At 36.5% G+C, this 24,899-nt stretch overlaps 2 protein-coding genes across 3 annotated transcripts in view; one reads left to right on the top strand and one right to left on the bottom strand.

The window, feature by feature from the left end:
• The window catches only part of LGI1 (leucine rich glioma inactivated 1), a 30,724-nt gene extending 30,515 nt beyond the window's left edge, over positions 1-209 (bottom strand). Inside the window, exon 1 of the mRNA XM_061459148.1 lies at positions 82-209. The gene's annotated coding sequence lies outside the window, so the exon portion shown is untranslated. The remainder of the gene's footprint in view (positions 1-81) is intronic.
• Positions 210-334: 125 nt separating this feature from the next.
• On the top strand, positions 335-24,899 carry LOC133272233 (protein FRA10AC1). 2 transcript variants are annotated; one of them, XM_061459157.1, is made up of 14 exons: positions 335-505; positions 4,531-4,607; positions 6,593-6,685; positions 6,769-6,814; positions 8,665-8,741; positions 9,458-9,541; positions 10,008-10,092; positions 15,893-15,938; positions 19,218-19,331; positions 20,343-20,385; positions 21,859-21,977; positions 22,564-22,602; positions 23,855-23,939; positions 24,393-24,899. In XM_061459157.1, the coding sequence occupies exons 1-14, from the start codon at positions 473-475 to the stop codon at positions 24,433-24,435; spliced, it is 984 nt and encodes a 327-aa protein (XP_061315141.1). In that variant the 5' UTR covers positions 335-472; the 3' UTR covers positions 24,436-24,899. The 2 variants fall into 2 exon arrangements, with proteins under 2 accessions (XP_061315141.1, XP_061315142.1); XM_061459158.1 differs by lacking the exon at positions 335-505 and adding an exon at positions 952-1,063 and having other exon boundaries at positions 4,505-4,607.

Here is a 24,899-nt window from a genome sequence, read left to right as displayed (position 1 = left end):
GAGTGGTGAAAGGGCGAAGCGGGACGGGATGGAGAGGGAGTCGCTAAAGCCTCCCTGGGCGCCACTACGGCCGGGTCCTACCTTCCCAGAGGCGGAGACCGCCGCAGCCGGCGCCGCGCACCGGGTTCCCGGGCAGGGAGACTCCCCTCGCCCCCAAACATGATGAGCCGCTTTCCCCTCCCCTCCCCTGCCGTCGCAGCTCGCCCTCCCCCTCCCGCCGGCGCCCCGCCGCGCTCCGCCGGCTGCCCGCGCCCCTGTGCCCTGCGCCGCGCCGCCCGCCAGCGGCAGAGGGAGGCAGCCGGCGCAGCGGCCGTGCTCCGCCTCTGTCCCAGTTTCCGGGAGGGGCCCACGGGAGCGGGCCGCGGAGCAGCGCCGCGGCCGCCGAGTAGGGCCGGGTGGCGGAGGAGGAGGCGGTGTTCGCCCGCGTTCCCAGCCAACTCTCCCCTCCGGCGGGGCGGCCCGCGCCGCCGTCATGGTCCCTAACCAGCTGCTCCTATCCGCGGCCGTGAGTGGGGCCCTGGAGAAAGGGAGGGGCGGGCAGCGGACAGGCCGCGGCCTCCGCGGCCTCCATCGCGGAGGGGTGGAGCCGGCGGAGGGGCCAGTCCGTGCCTGTGCGGGGATGGGGCAGTGTGGCGGGCCGGCAGTCGGGAGGTTAAGGCTTGTGCAGGAGTCACCGGCCTGTGTCCCGCGGCCGCCCTGGTGGCGGCGGGCCGGGTCTGGCGGGCTGCGCAGCAAGCTAGAGCAGAGCTGGCTGGTTTTCTGGGAGTAAGAACAGCTTCGAGGTCGTGTCGGACCCACACGGGCCGGTTTTCGGTGTGATTTTTCTCCTTGGAGCCCCACAAAGCTCTAAACCTCACCGTCGTGGCCTGCTGTTACCTATACCTTACTCCTGCTTTTTCCTTATCTTCAGAGTTTTAATAAAGGGGCAGTATCCTGTGTGTTCTCTTTTGGTTCACTGGGTTGTATATGCAGATATTTATCGTAATTAGTTTTACAAGGAAGAGTAGATTTAAAGCTAATTGTACTTACTCTCACGTCTTTTCTCCCAAGTGGAAATTGCAAAGTCTTGAGGTAGGAAGAGTGTTTTTGCCGTGAACTCTGCTGACACTCAGCATGGCACCCTTTATCCAGCCAGGACAGCTCCCCAAGCCCTGTTCTCTTCAGACTCTCCCAGGGTAGTTTGTTGAACCAAAATGAACTGTCAGGGCTGTTTTCGGCCACATCTGGGCTGTGAGCAGACATGAGTGCAGACCTGTGTGCTGGGCAGATAAGGGGAAGGATAGGAGTGACACTTGTGTGGGGAGTAGCAAGATTACGGTTGTCAGGGGCATGACTTGGGTTTTTGTGTGTAGGATTGTTTTGCCCCCCCCCCCCCCCCCTTTTTTTTTTAACTGCCTTTCTTTTCAGCTTTGTGTTGTGAACAGGAGGGTCAGTGTGAATTACGACATGTCCATGTCACTAGTGTGTGTTTGTTCCAGTGGAGAAGGTTAAAAGAGATGCTTTTTCTGGATGCAAATACCACCTGTAAATGCAGTGTCCTGTAGTGACATCAGCAGTTGACATCTCTGCTCTCAGTTGCATACAGTGTTTGTAGATTTACTGGGTTTAAGTTGCAGGTTTTTAGGAGCCCTAAATTAGTGGGCTTGGTTCTGTCTCCAATTGCTTTGCTGTTAATTAATCCAGGATGTTGGGATTACTTAAATGTCAGTGATTGGTACATGTTCTGGTTTTGTGGTTTCAGTTTGTTTTCTTGTTTGGGAAAAAGGAAGTTCAAAGTTGGTGAAACAGAAAAAAAAGCTGTGCCATTTAAATTATGTAGCTTTTATTTAGGTTTATATTTTGATAAAATATTTGGTATTTGCCTTGCTAATATACTAAAGCATCCTGAGTTTCTGACAAATTCCATCAAAATGAAGATTAATTAAAGAGTTTATCAAATAGTGAAAGTAGTTATTCTAGGTTTTCTTGACAATTTTGCATATCCATGTCTACACATGCCTGTTAAAATCCACTAGTTTAGGCACAAAACTTTGGTATCTGCCTCTCTTTTACTCGAGCTAAATACATTCTACTTGTTGGGGATTATTGCCTGTCTTTTTTTTTTGTGGCGAAGGGGAGAAATCAGTCTTGAAATTTCACAACATTAAGCAGGTGTCTGTTTACATTTCCCTTCCAAAATGTAAAGATTCATTTATGGATGTGATTCTTTAGTGGAGTTCATTTTTATGTTTTACTTTAAAATCAGGTCATCTTAGTGTCATTCTGTGAAGTTTCCAGTTGGAAGAGCAGCCTCTGAGGACCTTGGCCATGCCTGGGTCTATATTCACGGTCACAGCTTTCCAAAGGGCAGTCAGCAGCTTCTGAGAGCCCTACAATATGACTCTGTTGGAGCAGCTTTTTTTTGCTTGAGTCATTCCTGGAATCATTTGGGAGCTGATTATCAAGTATGTTTACATCTTTCCTGAGGCCCATCATTCAAGGGAATCCACTGTGGGAAAATCTCCTTTTATTTGAGCTTTTCCCTTCTTGCCTGTTTTTATACTTCATCTGTCTCATGTTGACTTTCATGCACATTGTGTTGGCTTGGACTTTCTCCCCTTTTGAGTGTGAAGGAAGCTCTCAGTGTTCATCTGGAAAGCATTATTTTGCCAATTAAAACATTCCTGGATTGACATGACATTTTTAAAATTTAGAGGCCAAGTATAAATATATTTGCTGCACACTTGTAATGTGTTCAGCCTTTTCTCAAGACCAGACAAGCTTCATTAATGAAAATAGTGACAAGCGTGCTATGAGAACCACCTAAACTAGGGGACCTGCATCTGAACTGTGGATTACCATGGGACTTTGCACCATTGCTGCACTTTTGCCAGTGTGTGAGGCCCACCTTACACCACACACTGCAGACATCTGCCAGACTTTTTTTGGCAATTGATAATTTTTGTGTCTCTTGGGAAAGTCCTGATTTGCTTTTGTTCAAATTGATGTGTGTATGTGAGCTAGGTCTTCTTCAGAAAAGTTCAAGAGTGAAAAGAATGTTACAGTATTAAAGCAAGGAAAAAAGTCACATGTTAATACTGGTAATATAAATTAATTAAAATATTAAAAATCAATCCTTCACCATCAGCGTGAAAAGATAGTATTTTACATACTCTGCACATTACAGACCAACAAGATAGAGCTTTTTGATGTCAGTAGAGGATACAGCTGTGTCTGCAGCATGGCATTGCTAGCAGGCATTTGCAGCCAGGGAAGGCAAATCATCCAGAAGAGATGGATCTTTTTTTCAAATTTTGTTTTTCTCAGGTTTTTGTCTGAGGAGGAATATGATTGTAGGTGATTTAAGAATCAGGAATGCTGAATCAAATACACTGGTTTTCTAATCCAGTTCCCTTTCTTATCCACAGTCTGAATTACCATGATACTTAGGAAGCATGTATTGAACCTTTCCCCATGCAGATCTGTAATAACCATCCCTCATGTTTTTAGCTTAGTTGTGTAAATGTTCCAGTTTGTAAATCATTTTTTGGGGTCAGTGCCAGTTTATGCAGTTTCCAGCTCTGGCTGTTCTCTTCCTGTGCTACCCCACAGCTGGCTGGTGAAGCTGGTTATGGGGCTCTAGATGAGCTGCCAGGAAGCTTATCTGGGTTAAAATAATGTTTTTTTTAGGTAGGAACCTTTATAACTTGGGTGAGTTGATTTATCTGGTTTATGTGTAGTTTCACAATTGTAACTGAGCAAATGGATCGAAAGTACTAAAGTAGGAGTGAGGGAGAGAAGATGGGATCTGCTTAAGACATTACTTCTGCTGAAAGAAGTAAACATGTAACTATGCTCTGAAAGGTGGAGGTTTTAGATCTCAGCATCAGTTAGTGCTTAGTCGTTTGATGGCATTAAGGTATAAGGTATTTTGGGTTTCTTATATTCATTAATTTAACATCATAGTCCCACGTATGTGGGAGAAAGATTTCATTTCACGGTAGAAATATTTTGATGATTAGATGATACATTTTTCAGGCATATTGTTGTTTTATATTTAGATATCATTTCAACCAGCTTTCCATCTGGCAATGTAAGATCTAATATAAAATTCTGTGCCACAGCCCAATAAACTTTTGTTCTTATCTGTGGTAATAATATGGGCACATCAGTTGATGTCCTCAAGCCCACTGAATGAGTGGCTCCTGGGGAAAATACTTAGCTTTTTCATACATAAGAGGGATTGTTTGAAAGTAAAGACTGAAGATGTTTATCACATTTTTGGCATCTGTGTGAAGATTAAATACGGGGGCATCTACATATAAATTATTTATAAAGCGATCTTGTGATAGACTGATGTCTGGCTTTGCCCTCTGTTATTTGGAATATACTCTGCATTGTCTATTGGATTTGGTTTCGTGTAGACACGTGAGAATTTGCACTTGCTTGCTTGCTCTCTATCTTTCTCTCATTTATGCATGATGGACTGATTTCTATTTATGCAGTGTCAATATTACATTAGCAGGTGTGTTGACTCTTGTCTTTTTTCAGGGACGTGGCCATGGATGCTATGATTCTGATTTTAGTGATGAGGAGAACGGAGAGAAGTCTGTGCAAAAGACTAAAAGGTAATGTAGTACAGAATTAACACTTTACATTGTGTGTTGTGTGCAAATGGCCTATTACTGTATATACAAGATCATGCTGTCATAAGTAAAGGGTGGTGTTGAAATAGTTTGATGTGGTTTTTGAAAAATCAGTCTCTGATTCCTGCATCTCCTCATGTCAAGCTTGCCAAAGAACATTCTCTCCCGGGGCAGCTGAACAAGGTCCATTCTGCCATGTCCATCTTGTGCCTACATGCCCCTCAGTCTTGGAGCAGAGCATTTCATTTTTCCAAGCATTAGTATCAACTGCTGAGGTTTGGCTGCACTGTTCGCTTCACTGTGATCCGTCAGGATGCATGGAACGGCTAAGAGAGCAAAGGAAAAAAGGCCAAATGGCAGCAGGCTTTGTAGATATAAAATGCCTGCTTGTAGGAAGTGAAGGATTTATGCTATTTATCATTTAATTTGTGAAGAGACCTGGAATTGGTGAACTGTGTTGTGCTCAATCCTTGAAATGTAACTACACATCTCTTATTTGAGATCACCTTTGCCAGTTCTTTCAGTGGTTCACACAATTAGTGACTTTGACTTTTGGAGTCTGATCTCGTTGTTGTTAATATTTTCATCTACATATGTGGTACCACAGTCCTTTGACACTTTCTGCACTGTACTGAGCATTTAGCCTATACTGTGCATATATTTTTCATACCTTTTTCTGTCTCTCCCATGCTCTGCTACTGGACTTTATTTGAAAAGGCTTTCTGGAAGCAAGGACTCTTGCATATTTTCCCTTGTAGTAAAATTGAAAGAATGGGCTTTGTAGTGTATGAGTGCATCTTGGGGAAAAAAATTATGTTTTAATCGTTGGAATAATAGCAGGCATTGTGCTGTTCCATTTATTTTATAAATATAGCTGTTCTCCATTAAAACAGTGACTGGTTTTGTTCAGTTTCTTTAAAAGGCCATTACACATTATACCATTCCACTTTCTATTCTAGGTGGAATATTAACAGGAGCCTTTCAAAAATATCATCATTACCCTTGTTCTGGCACACTACTGCTAATTCCCAGTTCGGCTCTAATGTTGGTTCACTGTATATGTATATATCCTTTTCTTGCTCTATGAAGATATTTATTTTCACTTGGTGGAAAATAGTAGTCTTAAGTTTTCTCCATATTCCTGTTTTATGGAGACTCCTTGTGGGAATTTTGTGCCTACAGATCCTTTGGAGCAAATAATAAAAATCCTTAGTTTCTAGAGTCCGGTATTCTATAGCTTAAGTATGAATTCCTTGGCTTGCTTTCTACAGGTTTCTGACTTCCATTATTTCTGCCAGCTGATAATTATGGAAAAATCTTTTCTTCACCTCTATGAGGAGTGGAACTAACTAAATATATCTTTTACTAGCTAAGTGCATCACTTTATAGTTAAATTTTTATTACTTGTTGAATTCTGAACATATTTTTAGCTGCCCACTGACAAGTATGCTTCACAATCCAGGACTAAAGTTTTAAATGAGTGATTCTTTTGATTACACTGAGGGAGGCAGAGTTGTTTAATGGGGTGTTGAGGCATTGGCATGAAAGGATGGGGTAAGGTTACTAGCAGTCACTCTTATTCAGTGAACATACTGTCTTTCCTACTTCCTACTTGGCTGTTGAGCTGAGATTTATGGAGCTTTGCACATGGAGGGAAGCTGAGGAATATTCATGTTTTTTTCATTGTAGTTCTATAGTGATAATGCTAAAAATAAATATTACAGACTGCTGTTTTAAGCAGGTTATTTTTAAATGCTAACTGTAAGCAAATGCCTTTATTATTTTGTTCTACAAATGAAGTAAAGTCTAACCTGATGTTGGTTATGAAGTTTGGTTTTATCCCTGTAGAAACTAGCAATATAGCAGGTTTTGTCACTCAAGCTAGTGCAGAGTTTGGCATATGCAAATTTTATTGCTTATGTAAAGCTCTTGACTAACTTTTCTGCCTTTCTCCTCCCTGCCTTTAGTGTAAAGGAAGATGGCCTTCTGGTAAAGCCATTCCAAAAACCAAAGCAAGGCAGCGTGGTTCACAGACAATTCGCAGCTGAAGAATGGGATAGGTATGTTCTGTCTGTTGCTTTTGTGAGACGTTTTTCACTTAATGTAAAGACATCTGTCACTCAAATGTATTTGTTATTAACAGGGAAGAGGCAAGAAAACGAAGATGCCACCTGATAGCAATGGATGCCGTATCCTTCTGTTTCATTTTAATTCAAGTTTGAAGATGGAACATAGGTTATCCCTTATGCTGAAATACTGGGGTTGCTCAGTTATCACAGCAGTTGACAGTGTAGTACCAGATACTGAGTTCTTAAAATTAGTTTCTTTTTGTTGCTGAGATGACTGAGAGTACTCTAGTCAGTAGAAGCATTGTCAGATTTGTCCTATAAAATCATTTGTCCTGTTTGGGTTTAAGTTACACAGTGAATTTTATTTAGACTGGCACAAAGACACTTTGCTGTTTTGGTTGAGTTTATACAGAGCGTAATTCTGTGTAAGGTTGCTATGACCTATGGACAAATACATTTCTACTGGAAATTTAAGAAAGCATTAGTTAGTTCAAAAGTCTGTTCAAAACAGCCTGATCTCCGGTAATATCTTCTACAGCTACTCTAAGCCTGCTTAATATCACGTGAAGGGTTTTTTTTACTATCTTAATCATGTTTCATGTGTAATTTTAAACTGTTTTTATAACTACTACCTTATTTAGGTTACAACCTTTCTTCTTTCATTCAGTTTTCACCTGGGCCAGGCATTACATATTTTGACTTCAGTGTATCTGAAATACCATCAGTTCCCTGTTTGTTTAAATAGCTGTTCTTCAGCTGTAACAGTTAATAAATAGGAAAGTAAAGACTAATTATATGTGGAAAGACTTACTTAAATCTGAAAACTGCAGTAAACAAACAGTAACTTCTCCTAACCTGCTTGGGATTTGGCCAGGCACTGCATAAACCATTATATGTCTGTGAAGGGGACATATCTTAAATCAGTCCCACTGACTTTGTGGACTGTCATTATCCATAGAAAAGTCTGTATGCTGGAATGACTATAAAACTCATTATGTAGAGACTTTTATGACTTTCTGCTAATGTTTTTGAGTAGTTCATATGTAAAACCTTTACTGTTATGCAGTTTTAACACCTAGTAACTCAAATAGCAGCACAAAATAGTATGTTTTGTTAAATATGCTTATTTGTGCCAGTTAAATATTCTGGGTTTGCTTCTCTGTCCTTCTGTTTGTGGTGGAAAGAGAAAAGAAAGATACATACTGAGGTTAAATTAACTTTTTGAAGGCTTTGGAAGTTAAATGTTTTCTCAATAAAATTCTAATACATGTCTGAATAGCAGGTTGATAAAAATCATTCAAACTGATGCAGTATTTGCTGGAATATGTACCAGAAGATACTGTGTTTCTCAATTTGCTGCTTCAGAAACACCATATAAGTTAATTGAAAATATTTTAGCCATATATAATGTTTTTATTAATGAAGACACTTATTTTCTGAGTAAGTAATTGCATATTTTTGGTCAAATTATGGTACAAAATGTGTTTCAAATCATGTCTCTGAGGCCAAAGTGTTCTACAGTAAGCATTACATACTTTTCTATTCCTTTCGTCTCCCAACCAAAGAAGATAGATAATTTTTATTTGAATGTGGATGATAAAATGTAATAAATTATTCAATTTTAGAAGCCAGACTATTTACATAATATGAAAACACAAATCTGGTTCAAACTTAAGCTGCAGTTCTAAGAAGCTATTGTTTAACTCACAGCTGAAAAAATGGACTCAGTTTCTATCTATATGCATACAGAGCATCTTTGATAGAAGAGAAATTTATAAAGGTCTGGCAGCTGAATGAGTTTGAAAGATGAAGTTGCCTTGAATTCCTGTATTTGGAGAAAATAAAAAAACAAAACCCAACCCTTCTTTCTGTTAAGTGTATAAAAAAGTTTGTATTTTTATTTTTTTATTATTTTTAAACTATGTTAAAAGAAGATAAGTTCTGCAGCCATCCTTAATTGCTTTATTCAGTATGAAAGACATAAGAAGCTTGTGAAAGATTACATTTTGTACTATGGTGGCAAAATAGAAGATTTCCGACGTTCTGGGTAAGAACCATTGGCAATCTTTCCCCTCATGCCCCCAAAGCTCCCCTGTTATGTGAAGCCATTAAACATATATTGTAGCTTTGTGGGGAGAGGGGGGTTGTGGCTGTGCATCAAATTACTAATTCTTTTGGTCATAAATAGTAACTACATTCATTGTAAATAACCAAAACACGGAATTGCCTGGTTTAATTTTTGTTTTGGGGTTTAGGGTTGTTGTTTTTTTCCCATATTTTTATATAAGAATTTATCATGAACTGAATTATTCTTTTATTATGTAAAAGGAAAGATGACAGGTTAGCACTAATTTTGTATTGAGGGTACATTGAGAAATGTCTGTCAGTAACTTCAAAATAACAATCTGAAATACTTTTGAAATGAGCAGAATTGCTATCCATTGTCCAGAATAATGATAACCTTCTTTAGGGCTGTCTGTAGCTGCCTTCTAACATTACTGTCTCCAATAAAAAGTGTAAAAAGTATTTTCAGACAGGATCAAGTCATCCCATTTCAGTGGCCATATTCCACTGTGAATTTTTCACTGGGGAAAATATATGCCAGGGAATATATGTTTTCATAGTTTTATTCCATAGCAATATATTCCTTTTTGCAGTGAGGTAGAGATCACAACTGTGAAATAGTGGTGTTTACCAAATTGTTATTTGACTGACTTTTCATTTTAATATTACATTGTACTAAAAAAATGTGTCCTTCTATAGAGCAAATGACAAGACGGATCTTGATGTTATTAGAGAAAACCATAGATTCCTGTGGAACGAAGAAGATGAAGCAGACATGAATTGGTACCTGGAGCTGTTACAGAACATGTTATTTTTAGATCACTTGTATTAAATTTGTGGTGTCCCCTACTAATTAAGAATTATCGTGCATACTTAGTGATAACTCTTTGATCCTTAATGCATTTAAAAATTAAAGACCTTATAAAGGTCAGTGCAAAATTAATTGATGACAGAAAGAACTGAGAAATGTTTGTGTGATCTCTGAGATCCAAATGACTGTTCTGAAAATTGAAAGAAGCCTAGTTTGAAAAAATACAGTTTGGTTTGTGCTGTAGATGTATGTTAGATGTATTTTTCCAGTTTTATGGAAATTATCTCTTGGCTTAGTGAATGTATTTCTGTTGAATTTTTAGCCTTGCACCTTGTGTTCTTCAGATTAAACAACATGTCTTTATCTTGCCAATGTGATTACAATGTAAAATGAATCATATCATGTTTCGTTTAATAAAAATAATACTTTTCCTTACAGGGAAAAGAGGCTTGCAAAGAAGTATTATGATAAGTTGTTCAAAGAATACTGTATAGCAGATATCAGCAGATACAAAGAGAATAAGGTACATTTCAGTATTGTAAATAATTTTGGTTTTAAAGTATGCCCTTTTTAAAAAAATTGCCTTGATTGTGTATGTATTGTGAAACCAGAATGTTAGTACCCCTACTCTAGAAAGAGAATTGTGAGAACTTGTCAAGTTATTTAATAAGCAGCAGCAGTTTGAATCCAAGCATTGTTGCTGCCCCAGAAATGTGCTTCTGTGGGAAGAGGAGCTCTTCTGTCAGATGGTGTTTTATGAAGAGGTATATTGTGTGTAAGAAAGGCAGAAAACAGAGAGAGGTTAAGGAGGGAAGACGATAGAAGTTTGTCTTGAGAGAATCACTGGATGAAGCCTAAAAAAAGTCCCTGGGAATGTTACTATTAAAGGGAAAGAAAAAAAAGACATAGTCTAAAAAGAGAGAGTTTTATACTGGGATGCTGGCAGAAACTGTTTTGGAAATATCTGTTCTAAAGCAGTTTCTTTTGCTGGTCATTCTTTTCTGTTTATGGAAACAGGATTTGTATGTTCTTTGTAAGTAAATAGAATTTAAGAGAAACAACCCAATTCCAGCACCGGTTTTTCTTAACTGGAACAACCTTTTTCGTTTTGAAGTTTCTGACTGACTAACATCTTGGTCAAAAAGAATACATGAAATTTCTATTGTGATTTTGCGAAGAGTATTGCTCAACTCAGATGTCTTAGTGTTGTTAGCACATAGTAACAACCCAGCCCTGCAAACAGTGGCTATGTAAGTTCTTTGAGACTATTTATAGTACTGAAAATTATGTTCACTGGTAAATGTTTGCAAGGACTGGACCTAAACTCTAGTACTAGGTAGAAAAGATGACAGCCTTCTAAAGACCATTGTAACAGAAAAATGCAAAACTTAAATGAAAATTAATAAAATGTAAAATTCTGAAGAAGTTTTCCCTCCTTTTTTTTTTTGAGTAAATTTGATTTTATTTTCCTATAGCTGTTTCATATCCCTCAATCTTTGACCCACCTCCCCAGCTGATTTTCCCTCAGCATGCTTACAGATTTTGTTTCTTCAACTACCGTGCCAAGTTTCCATATGTTTGCTGTCTTTTGTGGGAAACAGTTCTGCCCCAGTTTCCATTTTTTCTTTTGTGTGTGTGTGTGAGTGTTGTGCAAACAGTGTTTCCCTGACAGACTTAAAATGTGGCTGTCCTAACTCTGAGGTCACTCTGAATTCCTATGTATGCTCGTAAGTCATTACCTATGGTTTTGGAGTTGCCATGTCAGTATAGCTCTGCTATATCATGTAATTAGTTTTCTTACATTAGGCTATGTTTTCTATTCTCAAATATGTTCTGAGCATGTCCTTTCTTAGAAATTCTTAGAAAAATGAGAAAAATCTCATTTTTTTTCTCTCATTACTCATCTATCCATGCCCATGTTTGGTACAGAAGGATATCAAAGCAGGTTTTTTTTTCTTGGAAGTCAGAAATAGGCTGCTGATCCCATTCACACCAATGGAATGCAGTCTGTGCTTTCAGACTTTTTCTGCCTTGATTCTTTCTCTGCATTGCCAGAAACTGGAAGTTGGGTATCTTTAGCCCCCTGTGCCTTCTGTTCTGCAGTTCTGGTGCTTTGAGAGGTGCAGGGTGGGTAACAAGCTTCTCAGCTGTCCAGCCTTTTGTATGCTAGTTGTTGATGCTGTATATGATGATGCTTCCTCTTAATACAAGGAAGACATTTTTTAAAGTGAGAATATTAATTCACTGAAACAACCTCCCCAGTGGTGAAGCAGAGTCTCTGTCACTGGAGGTTTTCAAGATGTTGTTGGACAGGGTGATAGGTAACCTCATCTAGGCTCCCTTTCCCATAAAAGATTAGACCACATCATCTGTCGAGGTCCCTTTCCTGGACTGTTCTCTGATTCTATATCCTGCTAAGTGGTGTCAAAGTAAAGTTGGAGGCCACTTTACTGTGATGTTTTTAATATATATATAGCATAGACTGAGACTTGCATGTACATACTCATCTGTCTTTTCACAACGGTAATTGTTTTGCTACTGGCCAAAATCTTCTAGGCAGCTGTTTTTTTTAAAGACCTCTGTATAGAGGTTGTAGCTCAGATCTCATGTAGAACTTTTATTCTGAGAAAAATCTACTTGTTTTCCTAAGTTCTAGATAATGATAAGGACCAGTTCTATGCAAGGGGTTCTCTTGAAAAATAAGCAGAGTACCTTGTCGAAGACCAAAAACTCAAAAGAAAACAGAAGACCCAAGACATATGAAACCCCAATGCCACGGCTGCTCTTCAATTGCTAGTTCAGACTGTTTCATTCCCATACGTGCATGCATATACACATACGCACTCACAGAGATGGCTGGGACTCCCCTCGTCCCATAGGAGATACCCCTGTGCTCTTGTCATTAGAGATACACAGGTGCTCTCATACTCAGAGCTAGCTGGTGGTGACCCATTCATCCTTCTTGCTCCCAGACTACTTCACCTAACTGAGGGCTAGTCTGCCTCAGTCTTTGCTGGTGTTCACACACTCATTTGCCCACGGGCGCTCACCTTGCTAGCTGCAGACAAATGGGACCTGTGATCTACGATCCCACTTCTCTTTGTGTAGTTAGGACGTATAAACATTTTTAATGAGAAATGCCACGGTGACCCTGTGGTGTGAGGTTACTTAGAGACACTGGAAGAGTGTGCTCTGACAGCTCTTACTTGTGATGGGTCTGTTATTTCTTGTATTTTCCCTAAATCAGAATTTTTAGGTCAAGGTTGTCTTTGAACCTTCAGTGTATCTTGTCTGCAAGCTTTGAGGCTGATAAATGACCGTCTCATTGTCAGATAGTTGTGTTCCATTGTCAGTTTTGCAGTGCAGTAAGGAAGAGTGCTGTGCATGTAGGTTTTACTTTGATACACATTGGACTAGAAATGTTATCTTTGTTGTCTTATTTTCCTAGAAACGTTCTTATTTGTTGTCTCTGTGCTTTGTTTTGTAGCTTAACAGATTGGAAATGTCTCCTATTTGCTAAGAAATGAAATCTGTTTGACACCTGGTCATTAAACAGAATACATTTTATACTTTGTTTTGATTTCCAAATAATTTTCAGATTTCTAGGGAAACTTGTCTTCCACTTGGTAATGTCAATACTTTTGCTTTGTCACTTTTTCAGCATGGAGGCTTTTCTGCAAAAAGAAAAATATGTAAAATACAGTATTTTTCCACAGTGTTGTCTGAATTCATACATTTCTTTTTTTGTGAAAGAGGTCACTGGACATTACTTGTTGCTGCAGCCAATGCATATTATGCAAGCTGTCCATATTTAATTTGGGAATTTTATACCTATGGGTATTAAATGGTCTTTCACATTTTTAAAACTATCGTTTCTTATTAAGTTAGCCGTTTGATACTCTTGCAAAGCATCTGTTTTGGTCTGCCTTGTAGAAATAGCTCATTTAGGATCTTGATGAACTTATTTAATAAAGAAGATGAGTCAGAATCATAGAATGATTTGGGTTGTAAGTGATCTTAAAGATCATCCAGTTCCAATCCCCTTGCCATGAGCAGGGACACCTCCCACTAGACCAGGTTGCTCAAAGCCCCATGCTGTCTACTGATGATGCTTTTGCATTCCTTAATATTGCAGGCCAACTATTCAACATCATACTCTAATTCTTATACACTTTAGCCTGTTCCTGAGATTTTAGCTTAGTTAGAGGAATTCAGTTGTATTTAATTTTTATTTTATTGTTTCTTCTTAGCCTTGGCCACTTTCTGTCATTTTCCATTAGTTGGTGGAAGAATGATTGGCAAAAATGGATGCAGATGAGTTCAACTTTTGTCCTAGATATACTTACAGGTTGTTCTGCCTACCTCTTTTATTTTGCTTAGTTTTCTTGATATCATTACAGAAATATTCTGTAAGGATATAATCTCATTTACATTGTATTGAGTCAACTTTAGACTATGAGGGGAAATTTGTGTAAAAGTCTTCTCGAGTAGAAAAGTGTGCATGGATAACTTGGTGATTGCTGAAGTAACAGATGGACTATGAAAAAGCAAATATGAAGATAAGGTCAAATTGTTCTTTACTTTTTATTGCCAGCAGCACACATGTTCAAAATTGGTGCCAAAATATTGTTGACATTTAATAGTAAACTTGCTGTATTTTTCAATTGCATCACAAGTTTTTCAGGATTAGAAAACTTTGTAGACCAGCAAATATTCTTTGAAGAGGAAAGCCAATCGCCATAACTCTTTGGATGAACTGGTTCCATCATTAATTCTGCACTCACAGATGTATTTTGCATTCTGTTTTCACTGAACTATTCAACGCAGTTCTTGGTTTTTACAACTCACTTCTTTTTGTTGGACCCAAGCTTGAGTGGTATAATGGTACTTCAGACCACACTGCAGGTTTGTAAAGTAGGCGAAGCACAATCTGATCCAGTCTTAGCAGACTGTCGTATGCTGTATGATAGCAGAACCTGATCGGTGATTTTTTTTTACCAGTGAAACCAGCAGGTGTGAAAACACTGTTTATGTTATAACACAAATTCAGAGATTAGTGGACTGATTTAAAGTGGCAAGTATTTTGTTGGTGTACAAATTTTTAGTTTTCTTAGACATCTGTGTAATATATTGACTTGGGGAGAATCAGTGCTGACAAAATATTTGGCTGCTGACACCTTTCTTTTAAGTTTGTTTAGCTTTGTTACTAAGTTTCAAAGCGTGTATATGAAAGTATGGCACATTCTTAAAAGCCAAAACTTTAAATGTTTTTTTACTGATGTTCTTTGAGCCACATACTACTTCACATATGAGAAGTCCATGGTGTTGCCCTTCAGTTAAAGAATTATTATTGTTTATTAAAAAATCAACAATGTTCAAGACCACACACAGCAATAGGTACTTGTGCTTCTGTGGAGTGTTCAAAAACTAAATTTAAAAGATTGAAAATCAATACAGGATGTTGCAGAACTTACACATTTACAAAGTGCACATTTGTGTCGGTTCAGTCTATCAGTGCACCAGGAGAAGGTTCATATCCAAAGGGTTCCAAAGATGGGCTTTGCAGCCATTTTTGTACCTCTTGGATTTTGTAATCCTTCTTTTCCCTCTTCCGTCCCCATCTTTTAACGTGAAGTTCAGAGTCTTCTGTGCTTTGCTCACAGAGCAGCAATTTTATCTACTTGTCATCTTGTGTTCATGAATTTTAAATGAAAGTACAAGATAACCTTTTTTAGAGAAGTTGTACGCCTCTTTCTAGTTGTTATTGAAAATATAATTGTTTTTTCCATGCTGTTTGCACTCCCTTCCGTCTTCAATCTTTTCACTGAGGTACTTGCCATTTTGAGAGTTTGAAGCAGATTCTGTTGGAAAACAAAAATAGTAGATGGGTTATCTACAGGTAAAGTTTCTAGGCAATGTAAAGAGAAATACAACTTAGTTGTCAGTTGGTTTGGTTTGAGTTTTTTTGCCTTAGAGTGTAAGAAGTGATCTATTGATAATGTACTAATACAACTTTTCAGTATTCCAGTGATGTTTTCAGTATGGACAAAATTGCAAGGAAGTAGCTAGTAAAGCCAGTCTATCCTATTTGTTCTTCTGCATGTTGTGAAGACTTTTAGCAAGTTGCTGTTTGAATTGCATGTGTAAATTGGAATAATTCTGTCAAGCAGAGGGAGAGAGATATTTTTAATTAACAGAGAAAGAAATGAAATTCCACCAACTGGAATTAAATAGATGAACTACATGCAGGGCATCAGTCAACAGAAATTAGTCTTTACACTGAATGCATCGACTGTTCACAATTCTGGTTCTTATCTTAACAGTTTGGATTTAGATGGCGACACGAGAAAGAAGTAATTTCAGGAAAAGGTAATGCTTTAGTTTTATATTATTTTCTTCCTTAATGCTTTTCTTGCTGCTTTTTGGTATAATTTTGTTGACAGTATTTGTCAATACTGGTAAGTTTATTGAATAACAATGGATAATTAATTGACCTAACTTCTAACTTTGCTGGTGTATGTCACATAGCTCAAGAGTGCACACTGATTAAAATTAAGAAAACGTGGTTTATTTTCACAGGGTCAGATTTGTAATGAACGCCAACATAATTAGTTTGATAATGTAGCTTTTCATGGATATTTTTTTTTAGCTGCTATTTTTTTTAGCTACCTTTCTCCAGTAGTTCTGTTACCTCATTAGTCTTTGATGGCTTTAATTGAAGTCTCTCAATACTTTTCCTCAGGAAATAATTTTCTTAACTATTTCTGCAATGCTGTTTTGCAAATATTTACTTTTTAATTAAAGTTCTGTGTGTAATGTCTGGTTTAGGATAAATTGTTTTTTGAAAGCTTCAGTGGGGATGCTTGTCATGTCTCCCAATCCTATTTCTAAATCAGTAGCGTATTCTGCCTGCTTATATGTGTGAGTTCTTATGTGTTATTGGGACTTTGCACAGTGATCCCCATTTGATGGCCTGGGCACATGGAATTTTTGAATTGGCCAAGCAAGGAAGAAAATTATGTGATTCTATTGCTGTTCGTGTGGGTAGATCTTCATACATGTGTACAGTTTTCAGAAGTCATGTATGCATGCACAAGAAAATTGCATACAGTGATACTGTTGATCAGAACAGTTCTGTAAACAGCTCTATTTATTATAATATATTGCAAGAACTTACAAATATACTTTTTTAAATGTATCACTTCACAGAAAGAAGTATGAACATTAACGGCTGGATTTTTTAACCTATAAAGATTAAAGCTTCTAAAGGTAGTTGTAGTCATATGTTGCATTCAGCACTGCAGAATATATTAACAGATAATTACATTTGATACAGTTGCATGATTTATTGATTGCTTTAAAAAGAAAATTAAAATTAAATGAGAAATGAATAATTTAGGAACAATTATGTCTTTGTGGTGAAAAAGAATTTAAAGCCGCATTTTACTTTTAATATCTAATACCCTATATTTAAGAATGTGGGAGAAGGTGCAGAATTACGTGTTTTGAGCTTTTTAATGGAATCCTGATGAAAAGCGTACAGTAGCGAGAATTGAGAAACTATTTTTCACCACTAAGTGGCGCAAGAATTCAACCTTATCTCGTGTGTCAGATGCTCTTTTCAAGTGCAGTTTCAGATGTTCATTTAAAATAGGTGACTCTTTAATGCCTTTCTTTTGCTGTTTTAAGTATAAATCAGTAATGTAAATTGCTTTAATTAAAGCTAATAAAGCATTAATACCTACCTGTCTAATAATTCATATTTTTAAAGGGAGAGCATATGCTTATTGTAGCTATGACAATAATAGTTGTGATGGTGGACTGCACTGTGTTTTGAGGTATGTTAAGAAGGGAACATAGGAGTGGTTTACTCACATTTGATGCTTTGTTTTCGATGTCTGTCTTCATAAGGTCATGGAGAAGAAGAAGGGTTAGGACGAGTGAAAGGAGCAGTATTACTCATATTACTAATTGTAAATGCCAGAATATTTCTCCTCTCCTCTCCTTGCATAGGAGGTCATATTGGAGATTGCTGTTGTATCTCCTTAAATTTAAAATGTAATCTTAATGGTGGTTAATGATGTAATGCATTGGCAGTTTCAATAAATGGTTCCTCAGAATGGGTATTTTCTTAGTTAAAATCTTAAGGTAGAAGCCCTACTTCAAGTTTTATAAATCAGTGAATAGTAGGCACATGATTAATTAAATTAAAAGCTTTTAAGCTATTTAAAAAACATATTTGGCATGCCTTCCCAAGTACTTTTTCTCTACTTTCAAAGCATGAATAGTAAGGTATGGCATAACATTTAATAGTAAATGATATTTTAGGCAAAAGGCCTAAATTATTTTCTGTAGGAAAATAGGAAACATTGGGTAGAGTGGAATAGGACTTTTTCATAATATGCAGAAAGAGTAAAGCTGAACATGTGGATATATGTGCTATTTTCTACTTACTTGTATTTGTCAATTACATAGTGAAATACTCAAACCAGCCATATTATTTGGTGAAATAGGGTTTAATACCTGTAAATTCATCTTCTTTCCATTTTTCTCACTATTTCAGTGAACTAACATTTCACTTTTAGCATAGTAGTATCTCTCTTAGCCTATTTTATACATGCATAAGTGCACATATAATATACCTTATTTAAACAAACATTCTTCCAAACCTGTTTCCGTTTATTCTTTCTCAGTAATTTCCTCCATGGAAAATAGGCAGGGTAAAATGGAAAATACTTGGACAGTGCACCATGTAGCCATATACCAGTATGTTTTTTGCGTTCAAGTGTTAGCATTGGAAGTGGTTTTACATTGCAGAACTGAAGTATTTGAGGACACTGTGAACCCATTAGTTAGCAGCTTAAGCAGAATATTCTGAGCTTAATTGTTCATCAGTGGTCCTCCTTGTGAGCCTATTAATACACATCCTTGTTGCCAGCTCTGCATACATATCAGTCTTCTGCAAAGGGGATATATGTTTCTTTATTAGTGCAGTGTTGGGAACCCAGTGGTGCGAACAATATTATGTGTAAATTGTTTAAAATTAGTGTCATATTTTACATAATAAACCCAAGGAAGCTTTTAAAGCTGATATATAATTTCTCGTAGAATTGGATTTCTTTTTCTTAAAAGACAAGTAAGGCGTTCATGGAAAGTCATAAAATGCAAATTTTATGTCCAGTATATCAAATGAACTAGAAAGGTAATAAGAACATGGGCATCTCAAATGATACTTTGAATAGTTTGATGTCATTAAAGGTGCATATCTGAATCACACCTCCTGATCCATCACTCTGCTAAGTAAGTGATCATATAGAATATGGAATGTATCCTAGTGACATTCATTTTGTCAAAGTTCAGTATGACACTTACTATTTTATAACATATGCCTCCATCTACACATTGTAAAACACAGTTCAAGTTATGTGCTTTCTTTGCTATTACGCAGTACTAGGCAATCATGATTGAATGCTTTGCATTATCTGCTATTGTTTTCTTAATCTACATATTACTTGTAGATTTGTGCTTTATCTCTTTGAAAGAAATGGAAAATAAAAAGGAAAAACTGAGGAAGACTGGAAATAACAAGCTGAAACCTATGCATGTTTGTTATTGAGCTATGGTTTGCTGGTTTTGACTTCCTTAAAGGTCAGTTTTCCTGTGGAAATAAGCACTGTGATGAGAAAGAAGGCCTGAAGAGCTGGGAGGTGAATTTTGGTTACGTTGAACATGGTGAAAAGAAGAATGCGCTTGTGAAATTGAGTAAGTCAACCCTTCAAGGATATGTACATTTAAAATAAGACAAATATCTTGTCCTTTAAAAGCTGTTGAGTGAGACCCAGTGGTAATGATTATTAGTTCATGCAAAATGCAAAATGTTGAATAGGAGATAATTTTGTTCTATTAAGTACAGGTAGTATGACGGTCTTGATTTGGAGAGAATGGCTGTTATCATTATATATGACAAAGTTGTTACAGGTTGAACACTTCATGCTGTATAATTGGTGGTGCCATAAATTAAGATAACAGATTATAAAACTTTTTTATACAAGCATATCTAGTTTTAATGGACAGTACTATGTTGTAAGGAGGGTTTCATCACTGTACTTGCTTAATCAATTAGGTGTCTTAGGATTCCTTAGGGATTTGGACCAGACAACTTCTTGAACACCTTCAGTTCTACTGATTTTAGTACTTTTGTTTTCTCCCAAAAATTCTAACTTCAATTATGTCACTTCCTTTTCCATTCTTGCCTCTTGAGTGGGATTTTCTTATTCAATACTGTGTACACATTGATATGTTCATCAGATAATTAAACTTACACAGTTCACAGAGTTACTTTGCGTAAGACAAGCTCATGGTGTATTTTCTTTTGTGCACAAGAAACTCCATGTGGCAGCACTTGGTCTCTGGCAAAGCTCTAAGAGGCTTGAGAATCTTTGGTATAATTGTAGATCAATTTGGTCTATCCACAGAAATCCATGAAATGGGGTATCTGTAAGTGATAAGCACTGATAACTTGGTTATGAAGAGTTGCCAGCTCTAAATCTGTGATCTTCCTCCAGGTTTAGTAAAATCTGGGTTTGTACTGAAGACGTATATCATGGTATATTTCTCAGCCCTGGCTGCAATTATATTGTAACTTTTGTTTTGAAGGAAAAGCTACTGAAATTGGAAGATAGTAGTTCTATCTAGTTTTGTGTATGTATTAATGTTTTAATAATCATGCTTATCAAATACATCTCTGTAATGTTCTCATTCTCTCTTTTTCAGGACTGTGTCCAGAGTGTTCCCACAAATTAAACTTTCATCACCGGTAATGAAATATTTTGAAAATATGTGGGTTGAATAGATTAAAGTTGTGATGAAGAGCTAATAGGGAGAAAGCTTCAGCTAGGTGATGAAGAACTTAATTTATGCTGATTTCAGATTCTGTTCTGGAGGTCTTAGCTCTTATAATGCTACTGGCTTGCCACTGCTGAGAGTTAGATACTAATGCGCTAATGAAAGTACAGAATCCCTCAAAGTGGAAGAATCTCATCCCTACCCCCACAAAAGTTTCCTTCGTTTCAGTCCATCGATTATTTTTCTTTTCTGAAAGTTTATGCAAAACACTGTCTTTTTTATTTTCTCTCTTGCTGTGTTTAAGAGCTGGAATGCTTTTTCTATTCTTAAAAGTAGTGGGTTTATGTGTGAGTCAAGTGACTGTGCTTTGACATTTTGAATTTGAGTATTTGTTCTTTGAGAATCAGTTATTAATAGGAGAGAAAAATTGTAAATTTTGAACCTGTAAAATGTATACATTAAGATTTGATTTGATTTTTTGATATTATCTATAAACTTAGTGAATTCCACAACTATTGATATTCAGTTTTTATGTTTTTTTGACTCTTGATGTGGCATTAACTTAGTTGCGTGGCTCAGTACTTAAGCCATACAGTTACCTGAAATTCATAAAAGGAAAAGGAAACCTTACAGGTAGGAAACAGTGATTTCTTTCCTAAAGTGACAAATCAAAGGTATGTCTAGATGGATATATCCAAGACTGTTAATGAATCCATTTTAAAAGTTAATTCATATTCAGTTTCATTAGAGCATGTTGGGCGCATATTAAGAAGAATTAACTAAATGAGATTACTTTGACTTTTTTGTCTTCTTTTTTGGAAGTAAAATTGTAAACGCACTTGAATTCAGAATAAGCATGGGCAAACATTTTCTCTTTGTCATTTGCAAAGTAATACTTTGAAACAATTTAGCTGACTTTATGCAAAGAAGCAAGAAAAAGTTAGGCTATGTTTATGGGATAAGCCTATATAAGTAAGGCTGACAATAAAATACATGAGTTGTTGGTTTGTAGCAGGTTCTTAGACTTGAGATTCTTCTGCCTCAGATTTCGTTGCTATCAAATATGAAAACAAATTTTAAGACCTGTATTAACTATGTTTTTTTCATTACATATATGAAAAAATAGTTTTCTATAAGGTTTCAGTATAACTGAGTATTTGGCATATTATAAAATAATTTTCTGGTTTTAGTATTTGAATGCCAATAAGAACTGGTTTTGCTGCCTACATCAGTGTCATTTTAGCAGCTTCAGAATTCCTGTCCTATGCCTTCAGCTATAGAGCTTCATTGTTTCTATTGCACTTCTCATTTTAACTAATTTATTTTTTTCAGTTTAGTTACAGGGTATAGGAAAAAATGACAAATATTTGACTGAATTAAATAGTCAAGATTTACTGTTGTTTGAGACTACATATTTCAAAGGTGTGCATTCATTTTTTTAAAGGAGGAAAGAAGTCAAAGCATGCAAGAAAAGAGGCACAGCTGGACCAAAATCTAAAGAGCCAAAAAGTAAGAAGAAAAAATCTTCGGCAAAAAAGAAGTCCAAAAAAAAGACCCGTGAAGGTAAATTTAAATTTTAAATGTTTAATTTTTAAAAATATTCAAATATGTTAGTTGAATCTTAGTTTTGCTATAGCTACATGAATATAGATATGTAACTTTCTTGATTATAACACAGATAGTCAAAAAAATGAATTTCTTAGGTAAAATTTCCTGGGTGCACAAAAAAAGAGGAATTTGGAGAAGAAAAAGAAAAGATAAATTTCTGACATTTACAGAGAGGGATATCCTTTAGAAAAACATGCATTGCAAGGAAAAATTGTCCAGGTATTGGACGTTACATACCAGAAGGGGTTGTGAAGTATTTAATTCCTTGAGGCTTTGGGGTTGAAAGCCTTTTGGAAATCTTAGATAGATAACCTTTTTACACCACAGATCTCAGGATAAAATGTTTGGGCTCAAACTGATTAACTGTGAAGACATGCAGAAAAAAATCTTTCTACTTTTTGCTTGCTTTGAATACATGTTGTGTACATGCTTGCACACGTTTATGTGTAATATAGTGTGATAGAAATATCCTTGTAAACAATTTAAGTTAAAAGATAAATTAAGATATACTTACTATTTTTTAACTGGTGTTTCTTTCCAGATGAGGTTTCTTCAGAAGATTCAGATAATTCTGATAAAGGTAAAGTATTTGAGTATCTTCTGCGTTTTATGTTTTGTAGTAAGTTGTATTATCTCATAGTCATTTGTCATTGGTCTTAGTTTTAATTGTAAGATAATTTTTCGTAAGATATGAACACTGTGAAAACAAGAAGAGATACGAAAGGTCAAAATAATTGCTTACAAATTCTTGGAGAAAAACTGTAAAGAATTTTAAGAAGGAAATCTTCTAAGTTTAAGGGATAAAAATGTGGGCAGATAATAGAACAGAAATCTGAAATGAGTAGGGGGCACGAAATAGCTACATTGTTAATAATTGCATGGTTCCAGGTATGCAAATATGTGCTGTATAATGTGTGCTGTGTAAAGAAAGTACTTTTCTGATACAACTGCTACATTCCCCTCAAGGGAACAATACTAGTATGTACTCTACTAAAATAAACCCTAGACTTTAACTCATGCTTTTCCAGCTACCACCTATAGTACCTCAGAGATCGACTTGTGGATGCACTCAGTCTCAGTGATTTCTTAGGTTGCTTCTGTATCTCAGTAGTTCCCATCCTGTTTCTTTTGTGATGAAACAAGCTCCACCTCCTGGTCATGACAGTTCATGCTGCCGACTATGAAGAAGGGATTGTTTCTATTGATTGTTTTGCTGTGCTATACATTTTTAGGAATGTCCTCAGCACCTAGCTTTTCCCAGTTAGGTACAGGAACAGCTGAAACAGTTTTCTTACACTTAGACCATGTCCAAAGTCTGTCTTATCAGGAAATTGCTATTGGAAGATTTTATGTTTTTTTTTTTTTAGTCCAGGGCATCTTTCTGATGACAGGATTTGGGTTTTTTTTTGTTGTCATTCCTTCTGTATACTTACACTAAACAGTTATGCAGTAATCCATGTTTTTTGACAATTTCGCTTACAAATCAAAATTGATAAAAGTTGTCATTCGAGCAGAAGTAATTGATTCATTTAATATCATGAATTGAAACTGAAATTTAATTCTGTGTGATTATAAGGAATTTTAGGAACAAAGTGCAATGCTGCTGTGTGTGTCAAAGATCAGTGATTTGACATGATTGTTGTTATGTTTGGCCATAATATTAACTCATAATAGCTAAGAGTCTTTTTGATCTGTATTGAATAACATTTGAAAATGCTTTTTATTCTCATGATTACGATTAAACTTTGTGCCTAGCAGTATATAATCTAAATGGAAATAAAATGATAAATTCTTTAAAAATTTATTTCGTAACCACTTTAAATTTTTAACAGATTCAGATAAGAGTGACGTACAAGATGCTCCTTCAGATGCTGACTTTTGGAAAGGTCCTCTGAAAGACACAGATGAAAAATCACGGTGAGTTTGATCTAGTAAACTTGTAGCTAGTAGAACATACAGTGTCCATTCAGAAATGCAGAACCAGAGATCTTTTCTGTGTAAATGAATATACTGACATTTTAAATTATGTCAAATCTCTCTTGTAGTGAACCTAAGAATGTGTTTTTAAAGGGGAGACATCTCTGGGTGAGAACCTTTCTCAAGCCACTACCATACGACTGCTGTCTTACCCCTTACTATACTGTTTATTATCTTGGAAGTTAATCCCAACGGTTAACTCACTGCTGTTCCACAGATAGGGAAATGTAAAGGGTATTGGAATGTAGTGGATAAGTCAAACTGATCTATACCAGCAGCAAATGCTAATCGGAAGTCTGCTAAATCTTTTTCAAACAAATATTATCTTGTAGGTATAGATTCAAAGGAGAACTTTTTCATGTTCTTTTTTTTTCTTTTTTTTTTTTTTAAAAGGGAAGAGGAGTTTGATGAGTATTTTCAAGACTTGTTTCTCTGAAGCTAGAGATGGATGTGGGCTCGTCTTCTTCAGGAGTTGTCAAGACGAAAGTCTGGAAATCCAGTCATAATTAAGAACCAGACACCTTTTTCTGCCAGCATACCTTTTTTGCAGTCACTTGTATGGACCATTTGGATAGATTGTCTTTGTTAAAAGAAGGCTTCTGGTCTGAAAACTTTGTTTTCCTTATGGTAGGCTTATACTCATGAAATAAGAGAAATAATTTTTTCAGCTTAATGCAAAAGATATATGAAACCCAAACTTAGAAAGGATGTAAACAAATGAGAATATAGTTTATTGATGTTGCATCACAGAATTTGGTTGCTTTTTATTTTATCCCAAACTTCAGTTATTGCCAGATTTTTGTAAAGGTGCATTTTGGAAGATCCTGTTACTAGTTTAAAGTCATACACTTTAATATATTCATATTTCTAATTTATTAAACAAGAGTTAATAGCCTTAAA

The sequence above is a fragment of the Pezoporus flaviventris genome, unplaced genomic scaffold (assembly GCF_033815535.1).
Source record: "Pezoporus flaviventris isolate CSIRO_AGI_PZ_B2104156 unplaced genomic scaffold, CSIRO_AGI_Pfla_v1 ptg000029l, whole genome shotgun sequence".
Taxonomy (NCBI): Eukaryota; Metazoa; Chordata; class Aves; order Psittaciformes; family Psittacidae; genus Pezoporus; species Pezoporus flaviventris.
Note: the sequence above shows the minus strand (reverse complement) of the source record. Positions and strands in the feature narration are given on the sequence as shown.